Consider the following 24,211-nt stretch of genomic DNA (forward strand, 5'->3'; position numbering starts at 1 on the left):
AACAATAATATTCCTAAAAGAAAAACTTGGAGAATATTCATTATATTAATCAGAAATTTCTTAAGCACAAAGCATAGTCATAAAAGAAAAAACTAATTTAATTGGACTTCATAATATTAAGGACTTTTGCCCCTCAAAAAATACAATTGGGAGAGAGAGAAGGCAAACTACAAACTGAGAGAAGATATTCGTGAAATATGTATATATGTCCAGAATATATAAAGAACTTCTTCTATTGCCAGTAAGAAGACAGAAACCTCAAATTTAAAACAGCCAAAATGTTTGTTTGACCCTTCACTAAAGAAGATACCCAAATGATCAATGATCATGTGAAAGATGGTCAACATTAATCATTAAAGAAATGCAAATTGAAAATACAATGAAATAGCACTAGACACTAGAATAGTTAAAATTAAAAGGCTGAAATTACTGGATGTTGGCAAGAATGCAGAGCACCTCAAACATACACATTGCTGGTGCCAAAATAAATTGGGTCAACCACTTTGGAAAAATATTTGGCAGTGCCTACTAAAACTAAATACACATATACTCATGACTCAGCAACTCCAAACCTAGGTGTATTTCCAAGAGCAATGAATCCATATGTGTACCAAAAGGCATGCACGAGAATGTTCATAACAGCCTTCTTCATAACAGCCTCAAAACAAAAAATAGCCCAAATGTCCATCTGTAGTAGAATGGATAAAAAATTTTTATATTCCATATGATGGAATTATACACAGCAATAAAAAAGAATGTACTACTTCTACCCAAAGCAATGCATAAATATCATGGACAAAATTATAAGCAAAAAAAGCCAGACACAAAGAGTACATTCTAATGCTTCCATTTAAATGGAGTTGAAGAACCAGCAAAATTAATTTAGCATAATGGCACCTTCTAAGTGCTAGAAATGTTTTATACCTTGATTTCTGTGGTGGTTACACAGATGTAAACATACTTAAAAATTCATTGAGCTCTACACTGAAGATTTGTTTAGTTCACTGTATGTAAAATTATATCCCAATATAAAATAAAATTGAGATGTACAAAAATGCTGATAGAAACATGTTTTATAATAGCCCCAAATTGGAAACAACTTGAATGTCCATCATCAGTGCATCTACAAAATCACTAAATAAATTGTGGTATATTCATCCTGTAGAGTACTACATAAAAATGAAACAAAAAACCCCAAACTACTGATACATACAAAAACATGAATGAATCTCAAAGACATAATATTGAGCAAAAGAAGCCAGACTAATATATGATTTGTCAATTCTATTCCTAGATATATATCCCAAAGAATTAAAAGCAGGAAATCAAACAAATACTTGAAAAATCAATGTTCAAAGCAGCACTATTCACAATAGCCAAAAGGTGGAAACAGTCCACCAATAGGGACGAATGAACCAACAAAATGTGATGTATCAATACCTACCATAAAAAGAATGAAATACTGATACCTGCTAGACATTGATGAACCTTGAAGACATTATACGCAGTGAAAGAAGCCAGACACAAAAGGAAATATATTGTGTGATTTCACTTATATGAGATTCCTAAAATAGGCAAATTCATAGAGACAGAAAGTAGAATAGGGGTCAGCAGGAGCTGGGGAGGGGGGAATAGGGAGTTATTATTTAACGGCTACAGAGTTTATGTTTGAGGTGATGGGTGATGGCTACCCAATGCTGTGAATGTTTATATACAATTTATCACAGTTTGAGAAAACAAGAAACTGTATACAATAGAATACATACTGTATACTTTTATATGAAGTTCTAGAACAGACAGAATTAATGTATGGAGATAGAGGTCAGGATAACGGCTGCTTTTGGATGAAGTATTGACTAGAAGAAGGCAAAACGGAGCCTTCTAGAAGACTACCTATATCTTCCTCAGAGTGGTAGTTACACAGATGGATACGTACGTAAAAGCTACCAAGCTGTATGTATAGCTATGTACAGTATGTACATTGCATTTCCATTTGAAGAGGGGGAAAAAAAGAGTAGAAACTGGGGAAAACTGTCATTTAAAAGTTGCTTGCATTTTTTTTTTTAAATCCCTTAACTATGGAGACTTACACTTACCTGGAGACAGATTCTCTCTCTCTTTGGGGAAGTCCGCAAAACCGGCCCTTGTGTTCTCAGTGGTGTAAAACTAGAAGCCCGGCATTATCTTAGGGAGGACTACAAAGCACCTTAAACCCAACCACAGAGATTCAGAGTCCTGTCTTGGTCACTCAACAGTGGCTGTGATAAATCAGAGATGTGTTTATGAGGCTTCTTGACTTTTGGGAGTGGAGAGGGACAGGACAAAGGAGGGAGGGGCAGAGAGAAACCTCTCTTGGCTCTGTGCTTGAACTACAGCTTGTTCTTGTGATGGAGGGGGATTTTAGGGATGGAGCTGGGCGGGCAGGTGAACGGAGTGGAGTGGCCCCAGTAGCCTCTTCATGAGACTTTTGTGAGACTCTGGGCATAAGCAGTGTTTCTTCAGGCACTTGGAAGCAGAATGTGGAACAAAGTTATAGAAAGTATGGATAGTTTTCCCTCTCCTCTCAGAAGCCTGTACCCCTTGAGCCCCCTGGAGAATAGTAGTTAAGAGCATTGGCACACAGCACCCTTGGTTTGAATACTTGTAATCTCACCCACAGCGAAGCTCCTTGGGCGGTGGCAGAGAGGGAGACATGGAAAACTCAGCAGGGGATACTGGCTGTAGACCAGTTTGTGAGCACACAAGGAAATAGGCTTTTGGTGTGTCCAGGAATATCTGGCAAAGATTTTGCACAGGGAGTCAGCCTAAGGTCCAGCAGTCATTCTGGTGGGGCTCAAACCACAGTAATTTGGGCATGAAAATTTAAGATGACCTCAGTTTATATTCATAGTCTGGCTAAACCGGGATAGAACAACTACATGTGTCCATAACTCTGTGTCCGTGTATATGCACATGGTTAAGTATACATATTTTCTTAACAAAATTGATATCCTACTGTATATTATCTTGAATCCACTTTTATTTTTACGGAGCACTTTATTTGGGGCATTTCCTTGTCATTAGAGATTCTTTTGAGACTGTGTTCCTGAGGTCAGGGAACCTTGCCACCATCTTCCAGCCAGAAAGGAAACCCCTTGTCCTCCTGCGCCTCCCCTCATGGGCTCATGAGCTCTGTTTCTTGGTCCCAGCAGCCTCTGGGGTTGTGACATTATTGGGGTCTGGCTTCATGCCTTCCACGGGAGTAAAAAAGGGATCTGTTTTCAGAAGCCATAGCAGGCAAGGTCCAGAAGTCTAAGAGCAGGCAGGTCAGGTCATCCATTGTTACCACACACGCCAAACCCAGGGAGCCCCTCCTCCACCCCCACCGCACCCGGACCTGGCCACAGTTTGCTGAGCCAAGAAACTGGGGTAAGAGTAGTCATTTGACTTGCCGTGGAGTATAGCAAGCTCATAGAAAGGATAAAACTTGTATCCAAGCCTTCTGATCCCCCAAGGTCAATGCTTTTCCACCCACTTCCTAACCCTCCCCACAAGGAATCTGGTGGAGGAAGTGAATTTATGAACAAATCACACACAAAAGCCACAAAAGCACTTTTATTTAATTGCTACCACAAATACAGAATCAAATTAAGGCAGTATAATACATTTCCACTTATCCTTACAAGCTTTTATACAGTAAACTTTGCTTTATGTGTTGGTTTGAATCAAGAGTTGAAATTTTTATTAAACAATTTTTTCTTGAATTCTAGACAAGTCATTTCCTGGGCTATCGGGTGTGCTGATACAAGACGTGTACAACTTAATGGTGTGGATCACAGAACCTCAGCCAAAGGTAGTGGGATTGGCTGGTGTGGCATCTTTTCCTCCTGCTTCCCTCCACAGCTGGGAGGCTGAGGGACAAGGCAGAAGAGAAAGGCTTCAGCTATTACCTTGAATTCCCTTCTGAATGAAAAAGAAAAATGTAAAAATTGATTATGTAGAAACATCAGGCTGTCTAAAAAAAATCTCTGAGGTAAAGAGTAGGTATGAATTATAATATTAAACACATGACTGTAATTGATCTTAGCGACCACAAATTTGGATTTTTAGGAGAAGAAACTAGTTTATGAATGGATTTGTTTCTCTGGAACTAAACGAAAGAAAAATCTGGCAAATGCTTAAAAAGGTAAGTAACTACAAACAAGGTAAAAACATCTCATCATTTGCATTCATGTTTGACTATAAAAATCACCAATGTTTGAACTTTCATAAATTAGAAATAATTCGGTTTGGCCATACCTTCCCTTTTGCCATTTAAACTCATAGGCATAAAAATTTACTTTAATAAGAGCTCATCAAATTGTGTTCTTCAGATATGGGTCATATCTTGTTGCTGAAATTTAGAAAAGAAACTATTTCAAGTACTTGCACTTTATCAAAACTGCCTTTCTGACTGCCATTAAAAGTACAATATAGAGTTACACACTTAAAAACATAAAGCTTTGCAGTCACATTTACTTACAGAAGCACTCCTCCCCCACCCCTGGGGGGATGAGAGAAGAAAGCAGGAAAAAGGAGAAGGAAATTAGGAGAGGGGAGAAAGGGGGACAACGGGAGTGAGGAAAAATCGAAGTCTAAAATTTCAAGGATCACTGTTGGCTCAAGGTCAACTATAGGAAGAAAGGGAGGCTCAGAACAACAGATGTCAAACTTGGGGGAAATCTGGTCTCTAAAATACTCACACACACACACACACACACACACACACACACACTTTTTCAGAGTATGTTCTGTAAAGAAGGAGTATGCCTACAAGGTGGATGTAGCTTACACGATGTGTGTAAGTCCATTTCTGTGTGTCTGTGTGTAGGTGCAGTAAGTTATCTCACTTTGAATTACATATGCTAGACAAACTTGAAAATGGACCACTACTTACTTGGCCACCCCTAAGAGCATTTTTCACACAGCCATTTCATCAGAATCAGCTTCAACATCAATAACCACAATCTTATGGTAATCATTGGTGGTAGTGGCAGTCACAGTGGGGTCAGGAAGGTTGGCGGCGGCGGCAAGCTCCAGTAGGCTGGCAGCAGACTCGGGGGACCCACTGGCAGGGCTGCAGACAGGCTCAGGGAGGTCAGTGACATCACACTCAAAGGGGCCGGTAGCAGTGGTCTCAGGGTGACAGGAGGCAGAGAGCTCAGGGTGGCCCGCGGCGGCAGGCTCAGGGTGGCTGGCAATCACTGGCTGGGGTTGGCTGGTGGCAACAGGCTCAGTATTATCACCAGTGGTGGGCTCAGGGTGGGTGGTTGCAGGCTTGATGTAGCCAGCTGTGGGTTTAGGGTGGCTGGTGGTAGGGCTGCAGGCAGCCTTGGAGTGGATGCCAGCAGGAACGTGGTGGCCAGTGACAGGTTTAGGGTGGCTGGAGGCAGACTTGAAATGGACAGAGTCAGCCTTGAAATGGACAGAGGCAGGCTTGAAATGGACAGAGTCGGCCTTGAAGTGGACAGAGGCAGGCTTAGGATAGACAGTGGCAGACTTGGGGTGACCAGAGGCAGACTTGGAGTGGCCAGAAGCAGGCTTGGAGTGGCTAAAGACAGACTTATGGTGGCCAGAGGCCGACTTTCGGTAGGCAGAGGCAGACCTAGAGTGGCCAGAGGCCGGTTTGGGATGGCCAGAGGCATGCTCAGGTTGGCCAGCTGCAGCATCACCAGGTAGTGGAACATTCCGGGCATTCATCGGCATTTCCTCCACAGCAGGACTGGCACGGGCACAGTCTTGTTCATGGGGTGGTTCACGGGCTTGGTCTCGGGCGCGGGCACGGGCACGGGCCAGGGCACGGGCCTCCCGAGTCTCACGAACATCAGTGATGAGGCCAGAGAGGAACAGGATAGGGTGCCGCATAGCATGGAAGATGGTCCAGTATTCTCTTCGGAAATTCTCATTGAGGAGACCGTAGATCACAGCGTTGAGGCAGCTGTTGAAGTAGGCTATGAAGTAGGCTGCAAGATAAAGCCAGTTGGGGATCTTGCCTGCCATCTCCTTCGGACTGACAGCCACCAAGACAGTGAGCACGTTGATAGGGCACCAGCACACTGCAAAGAGGAGGAAGATCACAAACATGGTTAGAAAATTGCGAACCTCAGCAAGCTGGTTGTCAGGATTCTGCCCAGCGGGGTCACGGGCTGCCAGCACTTTGGTCCAGATCCTCACGTAGCAGAAACCCACGATGAGCAGAGGGAGGACGAAGTGGATGCAGACGATGGTCACAGCAAAGACAGGGTTGTTCAGGTAGTTGAAGATGCAGGTGTAGGTGCGAGGATCATACTCGATTGTGCCAATGTACATGTTGGGCAGGACAGCCAGGACGGTCATGATCCAGGTGATGACCAGGTAAATGCAGGTATTGCGCACACTGAAGATCCGCTCGTACTGGAGGCTGTGACAGATGTAGCAGTAACGGTTGATGGCAATTGCCACGATGTTGAAGATAGAACCGACCACACTCAGCCCTGTGATGAATCCAACCATCTGGCACTGCAACTGGCTCAGATCCCAGCCCCCAATGGCCATGGCATGCAGCATCAGAGGGTAGGGGTAGACGGCTACCAACATGTCGGCCACAGAGAGGCTAACAACGAAGATGTTGCCTGAAAAACATATCGAGGAAGGGAGAGGGGGAAAAACAGAGAAAAATAAATGGTTAAGTATGGAAATCTATAAATTTAAACTGGAGGAAAAGACCAGCTGAAGTGGTGACAATTTAGAATTCTAGAATTCTTTTAAAGAAATATTCTTGTGTTTTTATTTTCATATACAAGCACTATTCTGATGCACAACCAGGTTTGGGGGACCTGTCCTTTGTGCAACTTTTTCCTTTCAAACAATGTCATGTCTGCTTTGAGAAAAAAGCGAATTTCTGTCAGAAAGCCGTAAGCACATAAGCCCTTTGCGGAGCCCTTCATACTCACGCACGGACACGCTGTCACCATTTTAAACAAAAACAAAATGCGAACTTTTTTCCCTACAGGGGAATAGGGAGACAAGGGGGAGGGGCGTGGAGGCAAGCTTGATAAAGCTGTGGGTAGGAAGTAGGCTGGAGGTGTGGGGGGAAGGGAAGAGATTGAAGGAATGTCAGGAAGCCTCAACCACCCCCCCACACACACACACCCCGAAAAAATGAATGAGCCTTCTGCCTTCTCTAGGCCGGCATTGCTTTCACAGCGAAAACACGTTTAAGAGAACAGTCTGAGGAAGGGCACTAGAGGCCGTCGTCTTCTTAAGAAAACGGGGTCAGACAATAATCTATGACCAAGCCCAAGTAAGTACTTACCATTTCCGAGGTAGGCTAAGAATGAAAACTGAGGAGAAGGGGGGAGACCCTGTAAAGTTTAGTCTGAAACCAAAAACAGTGCGTAGGGAGAAAAACAAGCAGGAAAATGCCTGCAAGGATTAGCAGAAGTGCCTGCTTCCTGCGGGTCCAGCGCAGAGTCGCGCACCCGCACGTTCAGCTCCCTGTGTAGGAGCCCCTGGCGCTGCGCTAAAACTTACTGGAGCCTGTGGCTAAACAGGAAAGTGAAGAGGGGGCGTTCGCCCCTACTCCCGTTTTGTAGGGCAGCGGGAGGAACGTTTTTTGCAAAACCTTTCCAAAAAAAGGAGGAAGAGGCCAAATGCAGGCGTAGAGCCGTCTCTCTCTCTCTCTCTTTTTTTTTTTTTTTTTTTTTTTTGGAAACACCTCGTTGTTAATTAGCATTGGTTTGGCAAAATATTGCACTTCATCTTGAACTAGGAGAAAATGAGCACTTTTTAAAAGGGCAAAGGAATGGTTCCCTCTGCCTTCCTGCCAGCGCTGCCAAGGCGCGGCCTCAGCGCTTTCTACCCAGGGGTCCTTTCTAGGGTTTTCTCTCAAAGAAATGAATTGGGAGAAGAAAAGTGGAAAAGACAGAGGAAAAAACCTTAAAAACAAAACCACAACAACCGTAAAAACCTTTATTTGAATTATAGGAAGAAAGAGAGGAGAAGGAAAAAAAGGAAAGGGAAGAAGAAAAGAAAGAAAATGGGCTTCGCAGGTGGTCCCCGGGGCTCCGTGGTTCCTTGGGACCGCACTGCTGGAGCGAAGGTGAGGTCCGAGCGTGCGGCCCCAAGTCTCCAAGGGACCAAAAGGAAATCAGACACGCCCACCAGAGTTTAAAAGGAAAGTTTTAATGACTGTGTGCCCGTCAGGGCATTTTGAAACTTGTATGGTAGTTGCGACTCCTCATCCCCGCAAAGTAATCCCCCAGAGACTGGCTGCCTCCTCTCCCCCGAGCCCCGCCCGCCAGGTCCTGCGGGTACCCGATCCTCTCACCCCGCCCCCCGCCCCCCTCTGCCCCCTGGCCTCAGCCTGCCGAGATCCCAGCAGCAGAGATCCCGGGCGCCGCCCCCTCCCTCCTGGGACCCGAGCGCGGAATTCGGGCCCCTTTGCCCCTCCCCTCCCCTTCTCGACCCTCTCCCGCCCAACCTGCAAAAGGGGCTTACCGCCTTGCAGGGTCTGCCACCCCCACCCCCGGCACAGGTCCCGGCTCCCGGCCGCCTCCCGCGCCTCCCCCAGCCGGGATCGCAGCTGGCCCCTCCCCTGGGCACTGACCGGTAGCGAGGGGATTCTCGCTCGCCTCACCACCTCTTCCCAGCTCCCTGCGCTTTGCAGTCTCTCTGCGTCTCCCGCCGCCCCCTCTGCGCTCTCCCGCGACCCTCCCGCCATCCTCGCCCGGTTCTTCGGTCTTCTACCCCCACCCCCGCCAGACGCCAAGTTCCGGGGCCTCTCCTCCGCCCCGCCCTGAGACCCCAACACCCTGCTTACGGACTTCGCGATCTCCGCCGCCGCTGCCGTCGCTGCCACCGCCTGCTGCGCCCAGACCACGGCTCTGCTCTCTCCGCCGTGCGCCCTGGGACGGGCGGACGGACCTCGGCTCCGGGGGACTCAGACCACCCTGCTCCACACTCAGGAGCTAGGGTCTGTGCTCCGCTGCCCGGGAGCCCCAGGGCCGCGGCAGCGGGGGCTCAGCTGGCTTTGGGCGCGGCCGCTGCGTTGCGCTCCTGTAAGCGCCGCCGCAGCCGCCGCAGCCGCCGCGAACTTAACTTTCCTCAACCCCGCGGCTCCCTCCGCATCAATTCGACCCGCACCGCCTCGGCGCGGCCACCTCTGCGGCGTCTGGCTCGGCGTGCTGTCCCCAGACGGTGGCCGCACTCTCTGCTCGGGTGCCGACTCCCTCTGCATCAGGTCTCCGACGGGGCAGGGCTCGGCGGTTTGCCGCGCTCCGCGGGAACCCGGGCTTTGCACTTGGACGCCAAAAGCCAATTTCCTGAGCTCCCTCAGCCTTGAGAAGCTCGAAATTAATGGGGCCCCCGCATAACATCACCGCCCAGGTTCGCAAGAAATTTGGGAGTAGGGACGTTCAGTGTGAGGGCACTATCCAAGGGCTCCCTATTTCGGGCGCCCGAACTAATGCCCTAGGGGTAGCAAGTGGCTGAATGCTGGGTAGGAAGAAGGAAGGGTGGCTTACCAGAATTTCGAAGCTTCTTGTTCTTTGTCACAGCTAAGATGACCATGGAGTTGCCGATCAGGTCGACGACGATGGTGATAACCATTGCGCAGAACATAAAGATGATTAGAGCTGGTGGGTAGTCTGGCTGCGGCAGCTTACAGCCAATGCAGCCGTATGGGGTGGGAACTGCCAGGGTGGGCCCCATGTTGCTGCTTGGAGACCCTTAGGATCTCCCGGCCGGTCCGGACAGCGAACACCTGCTCTGTCACCAGGAGCCTGGAGCTTCTGGAAAGCTGCTTCCCCTCCGAGAATCAGAGAGCGAATGACAGCGTCCCGCCCCTCTCCGATGAGCTTTTAAAGCCTCAAGAGGTGGCTAGCCCCACCCCAAGTCCCTCCCCCCGACCAATCAGAGCTCCCTGAACACCCCCCGCTTTGGTCTCCAACTCTTTTTGGGCAAATCCACATCGAGGTGTCGTCTTGCTTCCGACTGCCTTGTTTGTGCTTCCCCTCTAGCCGCTCCTCCCCATCCCCTAGGTACCTTGCGTCGTGACAAGCTCGGAGTCCACCTCCCCGCCCCCGGCCACTGCGCATCTGTTTCTAGCAAGTTCTCCTCCCTCCCCTCGCAATGCAAACACCCAGCAAAGCGATGTAAAATGCAGGGCAGGGGCATGGGGTCCAGTTCCAACCCACGCCAGTCTGTAGCCCCCAGCAGAGTGTGCAGGGGAGCCAGTGGCCCTTGAACCTTAGATATGCACTCCTACGCTCTCCTTGAAAGATTCATTCCACTCCAGGAGCTCTTGCCCTTTCAGAGCCTTTTGCACCTCGAGGGGGGTACAGGGGACAGCTGCCCAGAGCTTCCATCCTCAGTCTGGGTGACCAGTCTCCAGGGAACTTATCTCTCCTCCACTGCCTGCCAGAAGCCGGTTGTCTCCCTTAGCGGCAGCAGCGAGTGACCGCTCAGTCGATCCCGGACTTAATGCTCTCCGGAAGGAGATGTCCCCTGCACCCGGCTCTGGGACCTGGGAGTGAGTCTGCACTCTGGGTGCGAGAGGAGGTAGCTGGTGGCTCTTCGTTCCAAACTTTGGGGCAAGCGAGAGCGGGAGCTGATCCCCTTCCTCGCTGCCGAGCACCGTGGCTGCGGGAGCTCAGAGATTGCTTTGGGGAAAAGTAAAGGGGGCGAGGAAACCCTTCTCTTGGGCCGCCGCTCCTCTAAGAAACCCTGGGCGACGGTTTCGGCTCTTGTCCCCTCTGGAGGTGCTCCGCACGCTCTACAGGGTAGAACGGGGTTGTCGAGCAGCCTCGGGGAGCTGCGCTGCAGCAGCGGGACGGGCGCGGAGGTGCCGGGCTGTGCAGCCAAGAAGACAGCGGCAGACCAGCGCCTCCGCCCCAGGCGTACAACTCATCTCGGTCTACCCGCGGCCAGGGGTCTCATTTCCACTTCATTCGGTCGCGCCGCCCCTAGCCCGGTAAATCTCCCTTCGGAGGCGTCACGGTTCTCTTTGGTGCGCCCAGGCTAGCGAAGCGCGGGAAATCCGAATGGCTGGGGCTAAACTAAAGGGGCGAGATTCTGTACTCGCTCCCTCTACAATCTTGGTCATGAGAATGGATTCTGCCCGCTACTCAAAGTTATGGCTCTTGTTGAGAAGCCTCCCAGAAAATACCAGCAAACACTTTGAAACTTGTCCCAGACTAGCCTTCTTGTTGCAGTGGGGGAGAGGGGGTTGCACTGTCTGGGAGCGCCACCGTCTGGACACAGCAGCCCTCCTGCCCCGCGGGGAGACGGTAGGACACGGGGGGGTGGGGGCTAGGGGTGGATTCCGCGAGGGACCTCAACATTTCAGGGACGTTTAACGGAAAGACAGACATGGCTGAAAACAAGATTGCACGCACTTTCTCTAGCTGGAAAGCCCAAAGTAGGAACGTGTCCCCTTGTTTGAAGATGAATCCCACCCCCCTCCCTGTGCTCGCTACTGAGAAGGCAATCCGCAAGAATAACAATTTCCCGCCTGGAGCCTTTTCACGTTCATTATCTCACTGCTCCTCGCTGGCTGGAACCCGGGCAGCGCGCTCTCCCGGCTGGACGTAGCCAGGATTTCTCCATAAATGCAGCCCGAGAGCCAGCTCTGCTCTCCTCCCCAGACGAAGGTGAGCCCTGGAAAGAGGCTAGCGGCCGAAAGCCCGTCCACATCGTGGAATAGTTCGTTCACATCAGGCTGCTCACGCTGATTCCCTGAGGGTTTGGATCTTTTTACTTATGGCAGGGAGCCGTTTTTAATTCAAGTAAACAAAAATTTGAATGAAAAAGGAAACATGCATCTAGCGACCGAACACACTGGCATCTCCCCTGCACCCCAGATTCCCGCAACAATCCTGTAAAGAGAGTCGGCAAACTGTTTTCAGGCATCGTTATATTCTAGTGCACTGTACTTGTGAAATGAGGTGGCCCCAGAGCTGGTGGAGGCCAGGGGTAGTGAGAATTCTCAGAGGCTGTGGCCTGGGCTCGCCTGGGACTGAGGAGTAAGCAGGAGAGAGGGTGAGCTGATCCCTGGCCCCAGCTGATCCCTGGCCCCAGCCCCAGTTTGGACACTGCTTGACCATGACCTCCTAGGACTTGGATTTTTCAGTTACTGGACAAGTGGGAGAGGTTATCTATTTTAATAATGGAAGGCATTCAGCATCTGGTTAAATTAATCTTGTTATTTTTATGAACGATCTTAATAAAGATTCTGAACATTTCCCAGTCCTAGGAAAAACGGATGTTGAATCTGTTATGGGGATACATATGAGGAAGAAAACCGGTCAGAGTTTGCAAGGGTAGGACAAGACTCATGTGCAATAAGTCGTTAAGGGGGAAGCTCTCTACTCTGGGTAGAGTTGTAGTGTCTACAGTTTATTTAAGCTTCCAAAGGATTTTTGAGTGTTTTTCTAAAAGGTCTGCTAGGAAGCCCTAATAACTGGGGGTGGAGAAAAACACTTTATTTGGGATTTGAAAGCTATAAGATAGAGAATCAAAACAGAGGACACCTAGGACATTCCCTTGTGGTCCCAGGAAAACCTTGGAAACCCATACAGAGATTGGGAAGGAGAATAAAGTGATGAATAGTGGACAGGGAATTGTGCAGAGAGCTTGCCCTCCTGGAGCTCAGCCAGGGCCAGCATGGTCCCTTCCCCCGGGTCACTTATTATGAAATGAAGGAGACTACCTGGCCTCCCAGAGGACTTCCAGCACTGAAAGCTTGCCACATCCCAGGCAGAAGCGATGCCAAGGGGCATTCTGTGTAGAAGGTAGATAGTAAAAGCTTTTTCCCTCTTCTCGCTGATACACAAAACTTTCTTCCATCTCAGTCTCCACATTTCTCATGTTTTGAAGATTGGGGCAGGCCTGGAATCAGGTGAGAGAGAGCAAGTAAGCAGTTTCTGTTCAGAAATGGGCAAATTTTCTGCACATGCAAGGACACTAATACTTTGCCTGTAATTAATGCACTGTCATTTTAAATAAGCATTTTATGGTTTTCAGTATCCCATCAGGGATATATTTTCTCACAACAATGTCACTTAAGAGATGGGGAAACAGGCTCAGAGAGGTGAAAGGACTTGCCCAAGGTCATGCCAAGGCTGGTGGAGGAGCCCAATATCCTCTCAGCCCTGAGGCTTTCTCCCACAGCCCAGCTTCATAAGATAGTGTTTTGCTCTGGCACTTGATAGGGTGGATTCTGTGTTCTCTTTTATTGTTCTGGTTGTTCTGTTTCTTTCATTTGATTGTTTTTATTGAGATATAGTCACATACCATAGTTCCCCTTTTAAAGTGCACAATTCAGTGGTTTTCTGTACATTCACAAAGTCCTGCAACTATCACTACTATCTAATTTCAGAACATTTCCTTCAACCCAAAAGAAACCCTGCACCCCTTAGCAGCTACTCCCCATTTCCCTCCAACCCCCCAGCTTCAGGAAGCCACTTATCTGATTTGTGTCTCTATGGATTGGTCCATTCTGGACATTCCACATAAAGGGACACATATAATATGTGGCCTTTTGCGTCTGGCTTCTTTCCCTTAGCATGTCTTCAAGGTTTACCCATGTTGTAGTGTGTATGAGTGCCTGTTTTCCTTTTATGGCCATATAGTATTCCATCGTATGGATAAACCACGTTTTGTTTATCCATCTATCCATCAATAGACCTTTCCACTTTAGGGCTATTATGAGTAATGCTACTGTGAAAATTTGGGGTTCTCTTTTAGCCCCAAGCAGCCCCTGGCCCAAGAAAGCCAAGCAGAGGGCTTCTTAGTGCCAGCTCACATCTTCTCCACCCCCAGGGAGGGCTGGACAGCCAAGGAATTTCTCAAGCACCCCAGACTTCTTTGGCCAATGCTCCTCTGGTTGGAGACTGCACTTGGTTCAGTTCTTGAAAATATAAACAAGCTTGAGCCCACAACTGATGAATCACTGAACTCTACCTCTGAAACTAATAATATGCTATATATTAATTAATTGAATTTAAATAAAATTAGATTAAATTTTAAAAAAACAAGCTTGAGCCCAGATACTCATAGTGCCTTTTCAGAGGGTTGATGGGAGAGTTGAATGTGATGATACATGCAAACACTTAGAACACTATTCAGAACAGAGTAAACACTCAACAACCACTTGTGTTATTATTATTATTATTCTGAAAGTGTCTAATGCTCTGTCTAAACTCTCTTTGTTACACTTCCATAGAGGACAGAGGCTCTCCGAGACATCAGAGACTCTGCCCTCAGCTCCTCATGCTCCAAGGCCTCTTGCCTCCAAGCTCTACTTCCTGTCAGAAGCCACCCGAAGGACACTCCTCAGCATCCCAGGCATCATGACAGCTCAGAAGTCCACAGGTGGCTGGGGAAGCTGCCTTTCTCAGCACAGCGTGGTGCCAGCCCAGGCTAAGGAAGGTCTAGTTCCAGGTCGAGGGTGGGGGGCCAGGACTCCAAGGGCAAGACTGTAGCCTCAGAAGAACTGAGCAAGGGTTTAGGCAGCAGTCAAGACACTGAGACTGGGAGCATCAACCAAGTGGGTTGTTTTCCTAAACAGACTATGTCTGGTCACATTTGCTTACCTGATGTGGAGACACTGTTCACATTTGTTAAATGAACACAGAGAATGATTGTCCTCTCCAAATCTCCTGGGCATAATTCATCATGGCTAGAACCACTTTGTCTTTTCCCTGTGCTTGAGTCATAAGGGAGAATAGGACACATCTATTTCCTTTAGTGCAATCAGGGGCTCGCCAAAATAATTAGCAGCCTGTATTTCCAGGATCTTAGTGCCTGATAAAGACTACAGGTTAGACGGTTCAAATCAAAGGGTTACCAGGGAGAGAGGAAGCACATTAATTACTTGTAGTAACACTTGGACTCCCTTCCTCTTGTACAATTTACCTGCTAATTAGAGCTTAATGAACAATATCCATTTTCCTAGCTTCTTGTTCCAGTCAAGCATGATCACCCACGCATTTAAAAACTGTCCCTCTTATTAATCATCGTCATGACTTCTGGTGCCACAAACTCCTTGCCCTGGGTGCTCTGCTCCAGCCCACTCTATTGCAAGACATAGGACATATCTTTGTCCCCAGTGGGTCCCCTCAACCCCCAACAACGGCTAACATGTATGTGTGCTTCCTAGATGCCAGACATTGCTCTCAGGGCTTTGTCCATATATTCTCATTTAATCCTGACAATAGCCCTATGACATAGGCTCAATTACCATCCCTGTTTCACCGATGGATAGATAAACTGAGGCCCAGAGAAGCTATATCACTTGCCCCAGATTGCACAAATAATGAATGGTAAAGCCAGAAGTCTCCTTGGGCGGTCTGGCTCCAGAGTTTGTGCCTTAACCATCATGCCTGATTATTTGCGCACATTGTTACTGACTCAAGGGCACTGGCTATCAATTTTACTGCATGTTAGAGCCACCAGGACTGCTTAGAGAAAACACAGCTTTCTACGCCTGACCCTAGAGATTCCGAGTCAGTAGATCTAGAGTGGGGCCTTGGAATCTGCATGTTTTCCAAAAGCCCAGGTGATTCTGATGCAAGTGGCCCAGGGATCCCTCTTAGGGAAACCCTACTTTTAACCTGATCCTACAACTAGTCGCTGGCAATTTAAGGAATTCTAGACGTGGCAGTCAGTGACAGTGCCCAGTCTGCTCCTGAGGGTGTGGTCCTGCTAGGACTTTATACAGTTCTTCTAGTTGGTACATCGTGCTTTGGTCTTCAGACTCAATCCCACCCTCTACATCAGTTGTAGTGATGGGGTTCTTGGCCCAATGCCTGATAGCAACCTGCTCAGCTTCCTGAAAACAGGACTGCACTGCTTTGCTCTCCCAGGGACCAGAGGCCTGACCATGCCCCCGTCCTCATCTGATGGCCTACCTGAGTAGGGTTGCCTGCTTTAGCAAATGAAAATATGGGATGCCCAGTTAAAATTGAATTTCAAATAAATATGAGTAGAATCTGAGTATGTTCCATGCAATATTCAGACATACTTATATTACAGATTATCCACTGTTTATTGGAAATTTAAATTTAACTGGCTCCTTTGTATTTTACCTGGCAACCCTATGACTGAGGGTTGCAGCCTCTGGCTAATCCTAAAATGAGTCAAATACAAGGACTTGGCATTGGTTGGTAAAGGGTCTGCCTTCCCCAGCAAGGGAGCAGAGACTGTTGATTCAAGACTGGACGACCCCAGTCGCTCTGTGGCTGGCACCTTGCCATCTCACCCCTGCTACATATTGGCCTGTGCATATTTCCTACTTGCTTTATCCAGCATCCTCTATTTACTCAGGAGGTTCATAACCCATCCTTAAGGAAATACTTGCCTCCCCTTTGCCTGAGATAGACAGCACTGTAGAATCGCCCTTGTGAGTAGCAATCTGACAGCAAACTGGCCCCTGTCATTTGAGATATTTGCATTTATGTGTTTTGACTTGGGCTCATATTTGAAACCATTGTGTTTTCTATCAACAGCATCTTAAAGGTTATAACAAGTCTCTCTGAGAACCTCAGTTTCAGCTGCCCTGCAAGACTTAGCTTTTGGGAGTCCTTTCCAGCAGTGCCCCAGAGGAATTTTGTATATCTCACGTACCCTATATTCTAAGTCAGATCATCTCTAAGGGACCTGTATCTAACTATATTTACCTGATAATATAATCAGCAAGAAGTCAGAAAAGATGTTACTTTTATTTAAATAGCTTTGTCCTCTTAACCAGGTTGTCAGATCAGGACTGTCTAATGTTACTTCTGTATCCATCTCAAGCAGAGGGAGGTCCATGAGTGAAAGGCAGGGAATTGTGGGTCATGTGCAGGCACCACCTCCCAAGCTAGGAGAAAAGACTGTGTGGAGGATCAGAGAAGGAGATGTGGCTGTCTGGAATATTAAGGAAGCAAAAGGATGAACTGCAATGAAACATCCTAACAGGACCATTCATTTGCCTATAGAGCCACTAAAGGAAATCATTGGAACTTCCTGTAGAAGGAGGAAAATGAGGAAACAACCCCACACTAGCCTAAGTCAGAAAGACTACAGGACCTCACAGGTGCTTCTCTTCTGGCTTTTCTTTGCTGAGCCAGTAGCATCGGTTTGCAGGACTTGAAGCCCCAGAGAATTAGACTGAGCAGATTACTGTATTCCAGAGACACTTGGCCCCACTGAGCTCCCATTTGGAACAGAAATCATAAGCATTTTCTGGGGTTCCCCCTTCTGCCTGGCCTGCAAGGCTCTGATCTAAGGGGCACCCGATGGAGTGGGTGTCAAAAAGGAGGCCCTGTCACACCCTCCCCCCTCCCCCCACATCTTCAAGATGCTTACTGACAATTAGCTAGAAGTTCTGGCACTTCTATTGTCTCCTAAACAGGAATTACATTTGATTTTGTATCTTGCAACTTTGTTGAATTTGCTGATTAGTTCTAATAGTTTTGTTGTGGAATCTTGAGGGTTTTCTACTTATAAGATCATGTCATCTACAAACAAAGATAACTTTGCTTCTTTCTTTCTAGTTTGGGTGTCTTTTCTTGTCTGATTGCTCTAGCTAGAACTTCCAGTACTTTGTTGACTAGAAGTGGTGAAGGTGAGCATTCTTGCCTTGTTCTTGGTCTTAAAGAAAAAGCTCTCAGTCTGAGACTGATGAATCACAGACAGGTACCCCTGAAACAAATAATACATTATATGTTAATAAAAAAAAGAAAAAAGAAAAAGCTCTCAGTCTTTCACCATTGAGTATAATGTTAGCTGTGGACTTTCCCATATGGCCTTTTGTATGTTGAAGTAGTTTCCTTCTGTTCCTACTTTATTGAGTGTTTTTATCATTAAAGGGTCTTGAGTTTTTATCAAATGTTTTTCCTGCATCAGTTGAGAGAACCATGTCATTTTTCCCCTTCATCCTTTTACTATGGTGTTATCACATTGATTGATTTGTATATGTTGAGCCATCCTTGCATCGCATGAATAAGTCCTTCTTGGTCATGGTGTAAACTCATTTTAATGTACTGTGGAATTTGGTTTGCTAGTATTTTGTTTAGCATTTTTACATCAGTGTTCATAAGGGACATTGGTTTGTAGTTTTTTTAATAGTGTCTTTGGTTTGGGTATCAGGTTAATGTTGACCTCACAGAGTGAGTTTCTAAGTGTTCTATCCTCTTAACTTCTGGAAGAGTTTGAGGAGTATTGGTATTCATTCTTCTTTAAATGTTTAGTTGAATTCACCAAGTTAGGCAAATAGAGACCAGTGCCTAAAGCAGCTTGCAGTAGGTTAGAAAGCCACAAATTTGGTCACTCTGCTCTCTCCCTTTCACGGAAGGACACTGGGGCTGAGCTGCAGCTCCCCTAAGCTGTAGGGAAAGGGCCAGTAAAAGTGCCATGAAATTTCCTACCATTTTAAATGTGTTTCTTTTTTCTTGGTTTGGAATATGTTTGGTTGCTGTAGACCTTTAAATGATTTCCAGAGCTCCAAAAAGTTATTTTAGTCAGTTTCTAGTTGTTTATTTAGTGTTTCCATGGGGGTATGAGAACCTGGAGCTTTCTAGTCTGCCATATTCCTAGATTTAATTTTGATAGTAATTATTTTCTCGGAATTTATCCATTTTATCTACATTTTCAAACATAATGACATAAAGTTGTTTATAATATCCTCTTATCTTTCTAATTTCTGCACAACTGTAGCAATATAGTTTTATTCATTCTTACTGAATCATTTTCAATGATTATCAATGCATTTTCTTTTATTCTTTTATTCTTCATCAAACCCACCAAAAGCTTGAGTTTTGTTGTTGTTGTTGTTGTTCTTTTAAAGAACCAACTTTTGGGTTGGTTGACCTCTCCATTGTATGCTTGATTTCTAGTTCACTAACTTCTGTTCACATCTTCATTATTTCCTCTCTTCTACTTTCCATGGGGTTAATTTACTATTCTTTCACTAATTTTTTAGATGTATGCACAAATTGTTCATTTTAGTCCTTTTTCTTTCTCTGATATATCCATTTAAGGCTATAAATTTCACTCTAAGCACTTCTTTAGTTGCATTTCATAATTTTAATATGCAACGTTTTCATTATTAAAATCTCAATATCTTTTATCCCAAAGATATCTTTTGTGACTCATAGTTATTTAAAAATTGTTTCTTAATTTCCAAACTTATAGAGACATACTAGAAATCCTTTTGTTGCTGATTTCTAGTTCAATTCCATTGTGATCAAAGAACGTATTGTATATGATTTCAATCTTTTAAACTTGTTGAGACTTGCTTCAAGGCCCTAAATGTAGTCAGTGTTTGTAACTATGTGCTTTAAAATAGTTTGTATTCTGTAGCTTCTAAATGCAGTGTTCTGTATATACCTTTTAGATCAGGTTGCTAAACCATGTTATTTTAATCTTCTGTATCATTATTTATTTGACTTCTTGTCTTTTTATTTCATCAATTTCTGAGAGACATATTAACATCTCCTGCCATGATTGTGAACTTATCTATTTCTATTTGTACTTCTAGAAATTATTGCTTTATATTTTTGACCCTATGTTATTAAGTCCATATACGTTCATCATTGTTATAACTTTTTGGTCAATTGAAGTTTCTATTATTATGAAATTATACCCTATACCTAATAATGCTTTTTGCCTTTAAGTCTTTTTTGTCTGATACTAATATAGCCACACTGGCTTTTCTTTAGTTAGTAATTTCATGGTATTTATTTGTCTATTCTTTGAAAATTTCAACCTTTCTGTATCTTTCTCTTATAGACAGCATTTAGTTGGGATGCCCGGGTGGCTCAGTCAGTTAAGCATCTGATTCTTGGTTTCAGCTCAGGTCATGATCTCAGGGTTATGGGATCAAGCCCCACATTGGGCTCCTTGCTCAGCATGGAGTCTGCTTGAGGTTCTCTCTCTTCGTCTCCCTCTGCCCCTCCCCCTGCTCTCTCTCTCTCTCTCTCTCTCTCTCTTAAATAAATAAATAAGTAAATAAATAAATAAATAAATAAATCTCTTTAAAAAAGAATCCTGTAAGAATAAAATAAAATAAAACAAAACAAATAGCATTTAGTTGAATTTTTTTTGTCCAGACTGATATTCATGGTCCTTTAAGGGAAGCATTTAGTTCACTTACATCAATGTTGTTAACTGCTGTATTGTTTTGGACACTCCAGTTGTACCAGGTGTTTGATGTTTTCCTTTTTTTGTAGTCACCTAGGAGAGGGGCAGAATTACTTCTATTTTATCCTACAGTCCTTTGGGTCCCCAGTTTATTGTGAGGAACATTTACTATTAGACTTCTCACCATGGTCCAGTCCTAGTCTGTCCCCCTTTGCCCCATGAGGCTCTCAAACCCTAAGTTCAAATTTGCTAGATGAGCAGATACCCTCAGAGCAAAGGATTCCATTAATCTTTTTGGGTTATCATGTTTCTTTAGATGTTAGACTGGTAATTTCTTTCTCTGTAGTCATATATTCTATGTTTTAAGACTTTTAAAAAGATATATTTTATCTAAATTCTCTTGTTTTCAGCAGATGAATTGGTCCAATTAACCTAGACTGCCATGTCCCTGGAAATGGAAGTTCTCAAACACTTTCATTTTCTGTGAAGAGAGTTTTCCTCCCCAGAAATATATACCTGTATTCTGGAGTACAGTAGTCCAGCTACTGTGTACAGGCTTTCAGATAGTTCGGCCCCCCTCCATTTTTTTTTTTTTTCAATCTCGCATTTCTCTCTTGTCCTTTGGCATCTCCAAATCCTCATGGGCTCTTGGTTCTCCCTCTTTAGCAACACTCTTCAGCCCATGGTAACCTGAATTTTGCTTCCACCACTCTCTTAAAACTACCTTTGGCAGGGTCACCCAACAACGACATTCATGCTGCTCAATTCAATGGGTATTTTTCATGCCATCTCTCTTGACACCTCCACTCTATTTGATACAATTGACCACTCTGTCCTTCTTGAAACACTCTCTTCTCTTTCCTTACATGACAGCGTACTCTCCTGACTCTACTTACCTCTCTGGACATTTGTTTGCTGGCTTTTTCTCCTCCAACCAACACTAGACCTAGGCTCAACGGACCTGATTCCTTTTTTTAAATTATTATTTATTTACTTGATAGAGAGAGAGCACAGGCAGGCAGAGCGGCAGGGAGAAGGAGAGGGAGAAGCAGGCTCCCCGCTGAGCAGAGAGCCTGATGTGGGGCTCAATCCCAGGACCCCGGGATTGTGAGCTGAGCCAAAGGCAGATGCTTAACTGACTGAGCCACCCAGGGGCCCCTCAAAGGACCTGATTTCTATTTCTGACTCTATTATTCAGTTTGAACAAATGACTTCTACTCTCTGGACTTTAATTTATTAATGATTTCTAGAAGCACTTACAGTTCTAGGTTTTTATAATTCCATATTTTTTGAAGATCATTTTAGTAATGGAAATGATATTAAGTAATTTCTATGAAAGTTTAGTAGGACCACACCAGTTCCAGCTAACAATATTTACTGCTACATTCTGGAGAAGAAAACTGACTTAGAGAAATAAATGCCCTTTGATGCTTAATAGCTTTCATTTAGTTGTGTGTGATGTGTGACAAACTGTTTTTTCCCAGAACTCCATCCTGTGCGGGACCATGTGTTTTGACCGAGATATTTGGTAACCTTACCTGGGGCTATGTCAAGAAGAGATTTAGCAAAAGAATCACAGCATCATTCCCCTTTTTGAATCACAGTGGGATACCCTGTTTGACACAGAGATATATTTAGAAGACCATCTTGAAAAACCAATCCCCAGCAAATGAATGATATGGCTTCAGTACTCTGTAGGATTAATGGGATCTTTCCTTTTATAATTTAGTCTCTTACATGGGATTCCAAATCAAATCACCAAGAAATTTTGAGGGTGAGGAAAAAATTAGGTTTTTCTTCCAGTTTTTATTTCTGGGGTAGTATTTGAAGTTCCCAAATATGTTGGCATTTTTCACTAGCTGAATTTTCTTATGTGATGGGATTATTTGGGAAAAGTAAACATTAAGTTTATGCTCAAATGGGAGAAAAGGACTAATCTCTGGTAATGCTTGTTCAGAATTGAGAGATGACATGTCTGTAGCACCCTCAGATGGTTTAAACTCAGCACTGCTCAACAGAATTTACTGTGATGATGGAAATATTCTCTATCTGTGATATGGTAGCCACCAGCTCCATATGACTCTTGAACACCTGAAATGTGGCTGGCACAACTGAGGAAGTGATATTTAATTATATTTGATTCTTAATTAATTTAGATTAAGATTTAAATCACCACGTGTGGCTGCTGACTACAGTAGTGGACTGCATAGTTCAAAAGAATAGACTTTAGTTTTTCTGTCTGTACAATCTTGGGGTCAGGGTGCATGTGAGAGTGAATCAGATGCCCTCTTGATTCTAAATACTCTGTCCCTCTTTCTTTTATTATTTTTATTTATTTTTAAAGATTTTATTTACATATTAGAAAGAGAGAGAATGAGCAGGGGAGAGTCAGAGGGAGAGAGACAAGCAGATTCCGCGCTGAGCAGGGAGTCCGACTTAAGGCTCAGTCCCAGGACCCTGAGATCATGACCTGACCTGAAGTCAGACACCTAACTGACTAAGCCACCCAGGTGCCCCCTTTGCCCCTCTTTCTGACTTGACAATTGGACCTTCCAAATGAGCAGAAGGGTAGGTTCAAATTGAAACTTTTTAGACTCCTCAGAATGCTATGCTTGAACTTGGTGCTCGGAGAGTCACCCCCCCCAACTCCTGGCTTGAGATTGTTCCCCTTCTCTTCATACTCCCACTGCATCCAGCACTGCAAGGGGCTTCATTTACATGCTTGTGGATGCATGTCTACACTTTGTCTACATTCCCCCAAACAGCTGCCTCTTGGCCTCCTTTTGGGGCTAACTTTGTGCATATTATTGGTTCAGTCCACCCTAAGGAAAGTATACCTGGAAGCAAGCTAGGAGCAGTTCAGGCAAGGAATTCTGTGGTCCCAGGGAACTTGAGCATGGCCTAAAAGAGGGAATATCAGCTCTGGTCTAGCACAACCTCTTGATCCTTTGGGCTCCTTACCCCGGTCATGGCCATTCATTTTAGCAGATATTTTTCTGGCCCTCCTCCAGCCATGTCACTTCTTAAAGAACAGGTCCCAGGTCAAGAGCTACCTCTGCCTGTGCTAAGGCAATTCTATCTAAGACTGAAGAGTTATGACAAGCATCACCTTAAATCAGAGATTTGACCCTACACTGTGCTGTAGAAGAACTAGACTTGTGGACAGTACACCTGAAATATTTTCGAGATGGAGTAATTGACATACTCTGAGAAAGCCCAGGCCTTAAAGGGGGAGAAGGAGAGATGGAGGAGCTTACCTGGCAGGAAAAGGGGGAAAGAAAGAAAGATACTCTAGGCAGATGGTGCCTTATCACTATGGAAGATTGACATATGGGCAGAGAGTGAAGCCAAGAGTAGAAGGAAGAGCAGAAGTTGAAGTCAGGGAAGTAGATTGGGGCCAGGTTGGAAAAGGTCTTAATAAATGTCATTTTATTCCAATGGAATATAAGCTCAAAAAGACAGAGACCATGTGTGTCTTGTCTACTGCCATGTCCCTCACCAGTCTTAGCATAGCGCCAGGCTCAGTACAGTGACAAGGACCAAATTCAGATAGGCATTCCTGCCTTGGTACAAGGCCTGTCACAGGGAAGGAGACAGTTTGGGCTGATTTATGGTGAGGTTTTTCATAACTCTTTAGAGTGTTACACTCAGGAGCCCAGCCAATAGTTTTCTACTGAATGAGGACTGAGAAGTTCGGACTTTAGAGGGGATGGAGAACCACCATTTGGTGCTCCTGAATCTCCAGCTAGCACATGCACTGCCATAACCTTGCCCTACCTGTGGGATCTGGATGCTACTAGGTTCTTCTGGCCAAGGGGTGAGTAATTCCCCTCATTCTCCTGTCCGTTTATCTGGACCCTCTTCTGGAGTCCTGTTTGAGTTGGACATGGAAAGGAGGAGTGGAAGGAGCTCTCACATAAACACAAAGGTGCACACAGAGAGATCAGAGCAGAACCAGAGATTACAGTGTATTTGGGAATGGTGGGCACAGAATGTCTAGGCAGAAGAGGCAATCTATGGAGTCAGATAAAGCTGAGATACTGAGGGTAGTGGGGACTGAGGAAATGTCATTGGATCTGACAATTAGGGG

General features: G+C 45.4%; 1 protein-coding gene across 1 annotated transcript; it reads right to left on the reverse strand.

Annotated features, from left to right (window-relative positions):
• Positions 1–4,938: 4,938 nt before the first annotated feature.
• GPR50 (G protein-coupled receptor 50) lies at positions 4,939–9,826 on the reverse strand. The gene is made up of 2 exons (XM_028091964.2): positions 9,522–9,826; positions 4,939–6,629 (listed from the first exon to the last, which is right to left on the reverse strand). Exons 1-2 carry the CDS (start codon positions 9,706–9,708, stop codon positions 4,939–4,941), a joined length of 1,878 nt encoding a protein of 625 aa, XP_027947765.1. The 5' UTR covers positions 9,709–9,826.
• Between the last annotated feature and the right edge of the window lie 14,385 nt (positions 9,827–24,211).

The sequence above is a fragment of the Eumetopias jubatus genome, unplaced genomic scaffold (genome assembly GCF_037043125.1).
Source record: "Eumetopias jubatus isolate StellerSeaLion01/CBP00866 unplaced genomic scaffold, mEumJub1_p1.0 scaffold_11, whole genome shotgun sequence".
NCBI classification, from domain to species: domain Eukaryota; kingdom Metazoa; phylum Chordata; class Mammalia; order Carnivora; family Otariidae; genus Eumetopias; species Eumetopias jubatus.

Excerpts from the sequence above, each read along its gene's own strand:
- GPR50 (XM_028091964.2), bottom strand. The coding sequence starts at position 9,708 with ATGGGGCCCACCCTGGCAGTTCCCACCCCATACGGCTGCATTGGCTGT. Across the intron at positions 6,630-9,521 it reads CAAGAAGCTTCGAAATTCTG|GCAACATCTTCGTTGTTAGC; the intron begins GTAAGCCACCCT and ends TATGTTTTTCAG.